This window comes from Cariama cristata, unplaced genomic scaffold (genome assembly GCF_000690535.1).
Source record: "Cariama cristata isolate BGI_N322 unplaced genomic scaffold, ASM69053v1 scaffold14336, whole genome shotgun sequence".
NCBI classification, from domain to species: domain Eukaryota; kingdom Metazoa; phylum Chordata; class Aves; order Cariamiformes; family Cariamidae; genus Cariama; species Cariama cristata.
Genome location: NW_009621638.1, coordinates 704 through 11020, shown reverse-complemented (window position 1 = coordinate 11020; position 10317 = coordinate 704). Strand labels below are relative to the sequence as shown.

At 41.7% G+C, this 10317-nt stretch overlaps 1 protein-coding gene across 1 annotated transcript; it reads right to left on the bottom strand.

The window, feature by feature from the left end:
- Positions 1–2260: 2260 nt before the first annotated feature.
- PRKRIP1 (PRKR interacting protein 1 (IL11 inducible)) lies at positions 2261–10127 on the bottom strand (the record flags this gene model as incomplete). The annotated part of the gene is made up of 5 exons (XM_009702051.1): positions 2261–3399; positions 5756–5823; positions 7654–7739; positions 8506–8606; positions 10049–10127. Coding segments are annotated over 5 exons (450 nt in total), but the record flags the coding sequence as incomplete, so codon positions are not given.
- Positions 10128–10317: the final 190 nt, after the last annotated feature.

The window sequence follows — 10317 nt, the reverse complement described above, 5'->3', positions numbered from 1 at the left end:
TGGGGGGCTGTCCCACTGCCAGGAACCGGGGCCACCGCTCGCCCCCTCCACCCCCTGGGGGGTGGCTTGGGGGTTCTACTAAAGGAGGGAACGTACTTCGCGTTTAGAGGGGGAGGACATCCCGAGCTGTCCTCCGAGCCGTTCCAGCAGCGGGTTGGGATGCTGGGGGCCTTTTTTCCTCAGAGCTCCCGCTCTGAACATGCATCTGTAGGAAAAAAATTCAGGTCTGCGGCTCCCTAAATTCGTGGTCAGGGTGAAAACCTCTCACTGATAAAACCGTTACTCGGTCTGGACCTTGCGTCTCTAAATCTTTCCACAGAGAAGGTATTGGTGCAATGGGATGTAAACGTGCTTTTATTACAATTCTTAATTATACAGCAAAAAGTCACCACTTACATAAGTCAAAAGGCTGCTGACTTCTGCCTCCGCCGAGCTGCAGCATCCCCTGGCTGAGGCCCAGAAAAGGCTCCCTGTGTAAAGGAGGGCTATGGAAGCCAGACTGCTATCTCCCTGCATTCCTCCTCTATTGTAATCCTCTATAAATCCATCGAAAGAGCAAGGATAAGGACAGACTTAGGGGAAAGAGGAGGGAGTTCCTTCCCTGAAAACGAGATAAAGAAAATGCTGAAAGGCAACACAATGGGTCAGCTTTGTCGCACAGTAATCCCATCTTCTTGAATTCACTTCTGCCTGGAGGAGGGAAGAGACAAAGGAAAGCAGTTCCTAAGAGGCAAATACATCTGTTATCCTGAGGATGTTTTTCACCTTTATCAATACCTCTGCTCCGTTTCAGCACCAACATTGCTGTCTCTCACAGTCCCACGCTTGCACGAACAGTGTAGAAATGGAACAGCAGCAAACTTAAGCCCTTGAAGACTAGTCTCCATCAGAGAAAGGAGAGGAACTCCTCTAGAAAAGAATCCAGAGCAAGAATTTAACGTAAGCAGGTCAAGCTCCTTGGCAGTTTCAAGTCTTTAATTTATTACTGCCGTATTTGGAACAGGAAGCAATTGTAGAGTTGTTCCTCATTTTACTACACGTGGGAGCACTTCCCTTTGTCTGCTCCACGGACGATGTTTTCCCTGTTTTGAGGTCACAGAGTACTTGCATTTTGTCTTAATGAAGAAACATCCCTTCAAACGCTCGCTCTGAAGTGCCTTTGTATTCTCGAAGACATAGTACTGACACGAACAACCACAACACGGCATAGTATTTTTCAGAATTCATAGCAACACCTACCAAATACAGCTCCTACTGCTACATTCAGCCACCCCAGCAAGAAAGACCAGATCCCACCTTCAGCAACACGTTCTCTTTGCTTTTTATGGATTTCACCTACAAACTTAGCATTCCCAGAAAATGAAGAGTATGAATAATTCAGCATGGATAACGATGGCGTCTTAAGGAGGCAGGATGAGGCCACACGACCTGAATTCGTTTAGTTCACCAAGACAAACTCCAAGTCCATCTTCCTCATGACTGAAAAGTGTGTCCTCATGCAGCAACATCTGCTGTACTTAATGCAAACCAGCACTTATTTATTCAGCTCAAAAGCCTGACAAGCTCAGAGGCAGAACAGTCTTTGTTTGTTTGTGAGACTCTCACTTCTTCTCCATCCATGAAAGCTAAGAAACATCAGAACATTTTTATGGCTCATCCTACAACATGGATACAACCACAGCGTTTACCTGCCCTAAGGGGGATTCAAGTGAAGCAATCCTCACAATTCATCTCTCCACAGGGAAAATGCCAACAACTGCAGAACATCCATTCTGCACCTTAAGTGCTAGAGAATGAAACGCTGTCCCAACTTATTCTGAACCACCTGCCTCTATGGGGATTAAGCAGAAAACAATTCCATGCAGATCTCTAACCCAGGGCAGGGCGGTGGGGATATGGACTTTGCAGCTCAGAAATCATACAGCTCTGAAGTCTTTGGGCATGTACAGGGGAACTAAACACAAACGTCACTTGGACTTGATCACATCTGCTTCCCCGCCGCCACAGTAATACCACTGAGAAGCCATTACATAAAGCCAGCTCAGAAAAAATGCAGGATTTCTGGCAGCACTGTTCAACAAAGGCTAAATCTAAAAAGAGATTCTCTCTTTTTATTGTTTTTGCTTGAAATAATTTGGCATTAACAAAGGCTTGAGAAGAAATAGCACCACATTCTGGATGCCAAGGTCCTGGGATAAGCATGTCTGAAAGATAGCAGGCACTTCTAATTAAAGATACACTGAAAAGACAACAACCTAAGTTACAAATAAAACTACTACTGCATATGCTTTTCATTTAAGCATCATTAAGTAAATACATATATGGATGTTATGATTCCTGCCAGGGAACCCAAAGTTCAAAGCAGAGAGCTCAAGCAGAGAGAAAGGCAGGTGTCATTACATGAAGCTGAACACAAGCAAAACCATTCCATTCCAAGCCTTTCTGCCACAGGATTTGGAGGCTTTACAGACATAATCTTTTGGAAAAGATACTGTTCCAATCCAAAAGCAAAAAGTAAACAAAATGCAGCTAACACCTTTTTCTGTATGTGCACCACATCACTTGGTCTTTTCGTCCCTTCCTGCCGCACTGCAAGCATCTCTATGTTACTGAAATCCTCTTCCAAAAAAAAAAATAAAAAATAAAGAAGACAGAACAATCCAACACATCCCCTTTATTAATTTAAAAAACACGGAAGAAAAGTAATAGGGAAAGTTTTAGCAATAAAAAAGGGATCCTGCTTAAAAATCTATAGAACTTGTCTAGCAACATAAACTGATTTCTTTGGGTTAGAGATGACCCCATACAAAACCCCAAATTCAGAACACTCACAGTGCAGGAGAGTCTGGCTACAGACCACTTTTCTACTTTAGGTTAAACTCTTCCCTTAGATTCATGTATCCCACTGATACCAGCTTCGACATAAGTAGAATACGTAGCCCTCACAGTAATATTTTCCTTAAATGGTAATGGATAAGTTTTAGCTTTCAGACAGAAAAACACTCTGGGCCATGTTAGAAAGAACTCTAGGGTCACAGAGACTTATGTCTGACTCTTTAGAGCAAACTTAGAGCAGACTGCACAGCAGTTATACAAGCAATTAAGAAAAAAATCTCTTATTTGGCATTTCTCTATCAATATCTCTTGGGCCTGTGACGTGAAGGTCATTCACCGTTAAGCAGATATAATGTACGCCAATGTGTTCTGCTTGGCTGAGATGAAAGACTTTCATGCTCCTGAATATAAAGCAATGAACAGTGTTTCCAGCTGTCCCTGTAAGGCCTCATCCTCTTCCCATCACAAAACTTGGCTCTTCAGCATCATCTTCCTTCTCTTCCTCCTCCTTGCTATCCTCTTCATCATCCTCGCTGCTGACTCGCTCTTGAGATTGATCAGACTCTAAAAACACAAACAGTATGAACTGATAACATATTCCCGTGTGTCTCCCTTGTTAAGTATTTCACAACAAAATAGTCCCAGGTGCTAAGTAAATGTGTATCAGGTCACGCTAATTAGCACAGACGGATAACATATTCCCGTGTGTCTTTGTTAAATATCTCACAACAAGTAGTCCCAGATACTAAGGAAACATGTATCAAGTTATATTAATTCTACTGAGCGATACAGAGCTCCGAATATCAAATTCTCCCTTGGAGAAACTTTCCCTTACCTCCAACATTACCACTGCCAAGTCCATCATTAAATAACTCCACCTCCTACGGAACATTATTCAAACAGAGGTAGTGAAACACTGAAGTGATAGATTATCTCATTCCAATCTCACCTCTGCATGTCGGCACAAACTTGCCAGTATCACAAAGTACTGTTAAAGAATGCAGGCACTGGGAAGCCACGGGCAAGACTCAGTATATTTCTACACTTATCCAAGTTTACAGAAACTCCACAAGGTGCCATGAACTTTTGCAGGCTGTTTGGTATACTGCAAGTACAGGAACTCCTTAAGATATGTGTAAGATTAATGAGGGTCACAGAAATCTTGTGAAACCTGCTAACAGACCAGAAAATACCTACTAGAAATTAAATAACGAATAATGAAAATTAGGTATGGCATAAAGTGGGACGTGAACCTAACAGCCATTCTTCTGCTCCCAGCAGCTCTTGTACCTTTACTGTTTTTCAGGCCAAGACAGACGCGGCTCACGCTCTGAGCAGTTACACGGAGGATTTCGGATTAGGGGTCTGATGCCACCGCGTGGTGAAGTTTTATACTTTCTCTTTTTATTAAGGGTCTGTACAATAATGCAACTTTAACAGCTGACCTGATTTAGCGCCAACCTTTATTCTTCATGTTTTTACTACAACAAAGGTGAAAGATGGCAACTCTGAGGTTTTATTTATTCATTCAAAAAGGAAGATAAATGCTTGCCTGCCACATCCGACAGATACACTTCAATTAATTTGGAAAAACTCTCAGATCTCAAGCCAGGGCACACAAAACTAGAAAAAGACAAACCTGTTCTCAGTAGACTAAAGATGGCTATCAGGGGCTTCTATCTCCGCTGATTTTTTAAATTATTATTATTATTTTAAACAGAGAACGATAAACTGTAAAGAGCTAAGAACTGTTCTAAAGACAGGGGAGTTTGGATTCTGGTTTCCAGAAGATGACTTATGCTGAACAAAACCACTCCAGCCCAACAACTGGTACATTGCAGTCCCACACCACAGTGTCGGTCCCTGATCCAGCTCCCCTCTCGCCCAGCCACTCCCTAAAGGGATGGGTATTCTGTTTCGTTCAGTCAAAGTGAACAAAAGTATGCTGACTCATACTTAAATTCTCCTCCCAGTCACAATTCATAAGCAAGTAGCTCTAAAAAAAACAAAACCAGAACCAAAACAAAACACCAGAAAAAAAAAAAAAATCCACTCTGCTACATTCACTTGCTGTCACAAGTAGAATTAAGCTAACGATTAATTTGTCCTCCCATGTTTATATGTGAGGCTGGATCCAATTCTGACAAGCAAAGCAGAAATAAGGTAGAACTGTCAGACAAGTCACTGTTCTGGCAGAATTATCAGAAACTGTTGTACCTTTAAGACTTACTGCAGAGTTACTGTGCTAATCCACAAAGGACAACTATTTGAAAGAGTAAGTTAAAACATACTCACTGAAAGGAAGCAGCGAGTATTCAAAAGTATGAGCAAACAGTTACACTGACATTGCTGAACATTAATTTTCACGACTGCAGGAGAACAGAGGCAGTCCGGTTTTTCACGTTGATTTTTATGCAAAATAAAATAGTTGTGTGAAACAGATGGCACCAACATGGCCCAATTTCTTACACACAAAATCGTTACTCAGTTTCCTGCTGTCCAAGCTGTCCATTTTTTCCACCTGTTTTCTCATACACATTCAAAATATACTTAGAAAAAACCCCAGCCTTTAGCAATACTGCCTTTTTTAGCAGAAGATGTTCTAAATCTGCAGTTTGCCAGAATAGTTGGGGCAAAACATACACAATCAACAAAGTCGGATTCCAATGTTTGCTGTCCAAAATTCGCCCTAATAAAGGAAAAATATTCACAAACAGCCAAGTTATTTGTAAGATTAAATCTCAACATAGATGGCTTTCAAAGAGGACTTTTGAAACATCAGCTAAAATAACAAGCTTAAGGCTCAGTCTTCCTACCCATGTATCGAGAATGCTTGCGGCAAGGGGTGGAACAAACCTTCTTAGGCTTCAATTAGGGAACAGAACTAAGCCTTGAGAAAAGAAAACCTAATTTCACTGACCTTTTTCCTGCTTCTTTTGTTCAAGTTTATTTTTCTTAGCTTGCAGTTTCTTCTCTTTTAACTTCTGGCTATAAAGCAAAGAAAAAAGACTCGCAAATCCAACACTGTAAAGCTTCTGCGCATTCACACACTGATAAAGGACATATTACAGACATCTTGGAAAAGCAGACTTCAGAAGAGAAGTTCAATTTAAACTTGGCCTCAACTGAAAATTCAGTGAGAGCAAACTTAGACAACTGATCAACAGAAACTTCTCTATGTTGTTTTTAGTCTAATGGAATTTTTTAAAAAAATTCTTCCATGACGCCACTGCAACCAAAACTAGACAATATTCAAGAATCTCCAAGAACACAGAAGGAAAATGAAAATGCCCCTACATTTTAGCTACCTAGCCTAATAAACAAAAAGAGAAAATGGTGTCAAGACCCCGACTGCTGGAACTGAACATTGGAAAAAAAATAATTGTCATGACCAGTAATACATACTTTAATTGAAAAAAAAAAAATGCAGTATGCTTTGACCTTCATCTTTGGCTGTACTTCACCAATATGTTGGGCCCTAGGAGTAACATCAGGAGTAAGAAGGAATTGCAGTTCATACAACCCAGTTCTGCTTGCCTAGCAAAGGTAACCAGGCAATCTGATGGCAGACACAGGGCAGAGCAACCTGGGATTTTTGTTCTTCTCTCAACACCATAAATAAATTCTCTTGAAACAGAGAGCCAAGTACTGTACCTGTTAGGTCAGGACAGAAGAGAAAGGGTGGTGAGGGAAGTCAGAGGGGCTCCTACAGGGCAAAGCCGCTTTGTACCTACACCATCAGACTATAGAAGAGGGACAAGGAGGTGTTTGGGTGTTTATAGGCAGCATTTGCTGTTTGAACAGTTGTTCTCCATCTCAGTCAGGGAAAAGGCAGCAGGCCAGATCTGACTTGCTGGCCATCTGTCAGACCACACTGAATTAAAGTAAGATGGCAATGGTGTTTGTGTACTTTTGTGCTAATATGCCAGTGAGTCACTTTGCACAGGCCTTTCAGCAGCAACTCTCAGCAACAAGATGTAAAGCCCTCATTCTCAAAGAAGGAAGGGAGAGGCTGCTCAGGGTCAGACCCTCTGAAAGATCTGGGCCCCGATACCCTGCCATTTCTGAAATGTATGGTGGACACAGACTGTGGAATTTAAATTCTAGTATCACTGCATTACAATGCTCAGACTATTTCTTGAGAGCACCAATCTTGTAACTGTTTCACTTTGTCTAAAACTTACGATAGGGACAGGTTTAATATTTTTTAATTTTTCCATCTAACTTACTAGACTTGACCTGCCAGACATTTCAATGAGGCAGGCAGAAGCAGCTACTGACTTTAACAATACTGCAACCATCAGTGGCCTTTTCAGTATTCAGAGACTGAACTGGACCAGTAACACTGAAAGTGTACAGAGGACAGCATCAGGCCCCAACACGCTCTGCTAGTCCGAATCCAATGTGCACCCGTTAAGAAGCACCCATTTTTGCACTTAAGCTGCTTGGTGTCAGCCGTTTCAGATATTTATTTAAGCCAGATATACATACAAACCTTTCCTGACATTGTTATAACAAATATGCAGTAAGGCATGTTGCAGTCAACATCACAGTGTCAGCAAAAGCTGCTCAACCAGTCAAAAGTTATCCTGCTAGCGATGGCATGGAAAACAAACCACGCTAGTAGAGCCTGCCAAGTTTACAGCTACCTTTAGAAACCAAACAATGACATTAACAAAATTAATTTCCACAGCCAGACTTCTCAGCTGATAGATGCAGACACAGAATGATAGCATTTATCTAAAGCATGCAGCTACAGATGAGGCACAGGGCATGAGGGTTTCCATGTCAAGCCTGCTGGGAGCAATCTGCCCTTACCGCTTCCTTCTGCGTTTTGCTGTTTGTTCTTCTGCAATCATCTTATTCCTCTCCAGTTTCTTCTGGAATTCCTCATCTAGTCTTTGCTGTAATTGATCACATGTCATACTTTGGTCACAATCTAAATTAAAATACTTCTTTTAAAAGTTATGTCCTTTTAGGGAGAAGTCTTTTAGCAAAATACAGAAGGGAGCTTTGCCAGATTTTGTCTGGCTGCTTCTTTATATGAAAGCCGTATTCCTAGAGATGACTTCTGTACAGACAGCATTTTTCACCTGCAGCCTGAGCCAAACATCGAAGCCTTTAGAGGGAGGAATCCTCACCAAAACAGATGAGGGAGGTTGGGCTTCTGCCCTACAGAATGTTTCAGTAGAAACAAGAGAACAATTTGAGACACAAACATTAACATATGGATCAAAGGACTCATCTTGGCCAAGAGAGAGTATAACAATAATGCTCTCTGAAAGAGGTGCTATTCTGCTTGACCAAGACTTAAAAGAGATCTGGACTCTGTGCACAGGCACTTGCTTTGATTCTGTCTGTGCCAGACAGGGATAGTAGGGATTTCTAGTTTTTAAAGCATTTTCAAACCAATCTGAGAACACACACATTGACGTGCAGTCTTGCTGTGTGCTAGGACCCCAGTGAACAGAGAAGATGGAGCATATCTGACACAAAGCACCAAATGTTTCAATACTGACAAAGACGCCACATATCACATACTTCTACAGTTTTCATCTGGTAAGGGGTGGTTTGGAACAGAATTATTTGTACATGACTTTAAAAGAAAAAAAAGATTTGCAATGAACACCAAATAGCCAGGGAGAAGGAATTATAAAGAGTCCTGCTGACCTTCTCAGCCATGGCATCCATGAAATCTTGCCTCTGGTACTCTCGTCGACGAAGATGCCGGTACACATGAAACTCCCCACTCCCAGCTCCAGCACTGGAACCTACAATAAAGAAGAATTAGTCTACTAGCAAATAATGTGTACCAGATGCTCACAAATGACTACAGCTAGATGCTGAGGGACAGAACACATGAAAGGACACTGTAAGATGAAAATCTACTAACAACACACAGAGGCTGTCACCATTTTATATAAGCTCAAATGACTCACAATCAAAAGCCAAAGTGAGCTGCAAAACCATGTACTTCTGGGTCACTGCAGTTTCTACTGGTCCATTACTCCCCTAGAGAGAATCCAGTCATAGCTGGACATGGAGGCAGTAAAAGAACTAGAGATCAAATGCACACCTCGGTCTCTTATAGACAGAGGTGAGCTAAAACATCCTACTTAGGCTGCTTCTGACTCATTTTCAGCATCTCATACAAAAAATAAAGGTCAACAGGAAGGTGATAAACCCCATCATATTATACTTTCCCATGCAAGACAGATACCGCTGACAGTTTTTGACTGTTTCTTCAAAAATGAAATCCCTATAGCGCTCTCTTCCTGGCATCAGTCTGCATGTTGAAGTCTCACAGGAGCTTTCAACATCGCACTCCATTCTCTTCCTCTGTCTCCTGAGCCATTTCTCAATGCAAAGCACACAAATACACACCTCAAAGAAGACACCTGGTAATTAAAACATGGCAGCTGGGACTGCAATAGGGGTGCTCTTGATACCAACAGAATCCCAGCACATCAGGTGCTCCCAGAAAAACAAGACAGCGCAACTCAAGCATACAGCAAAGCTATCTGAAAAGGCCATGAGGGAATTACAGTAAGCAGAACAATTTATTCAGAAGCGTATAAAAGCTTTAGTCCAAGATCAATTATTCTGAAATAAGAACAAGTCAGCCTCTAAAAAGGATCATTAATAAGGATGAAGGTCCCAAAGACAGAAAGAACTTCTACATGCAGATACAATTTATACCACAACTACTACATTTAATCCCTTCAGGCAAAAGTAAAGTGTAAGCAGAATACTTGGGTCGGGTTCCTTGCACAGCTGCCAGCTCCCTACCTGAGCACGTACAATCACATCACTGCATGGGTCTGCTTCTCACTGCCTGAGATTCAGGCTCAAAGCAGTCAAAAGAGGGTCTTCATAATTTTAAGTTTCCAGAGCACTCTCAGATCCGTCGAAAGGACAGATTTACTTATCGTCATTTACTTGTCATCACCAGAGTAGCAGCTTATTTCATTGCATGCAGTCCACACGCCGGAGTGCCTCGGGCATTGTTCACTTTGCATTCTGACAATAAGCAGAAAAGTGGAACCCAAGAACCAAATAAAACTTGAAAAAGCAACTCTCAAAGCGCATTTCATACCTCTTTTCTACAGAAAAATAAGCAACAACAGAAACACTTCTCTGGCCTTTTCTGTTAAACACTTTTCTAAGCTTTACGTAGCTGACTCTAGAATTATCTGAAGAATAGTATCTTTACCCATCACATCTCTAACAAACTCCGGGGGAGGTCGTGGTGCCCACTCATTCAGTTTTTCAGGAATTGGTACAGTCTTTTCCTGCAAGAACAAACCAACCAGTCATCAGTATCTTCTAGGAGCAAAGTCTGCAATTTTAACACACTATTGAAAGGTGGTATATGTCTGACAACAGCCTCTTCCATCAGCTGACAGATCTCAGAAGGAGCACAACTGCAGTAATTTCTTCATGCATAGGGATCAGAACAGGCAGAAAACGAGAATCAGAGGG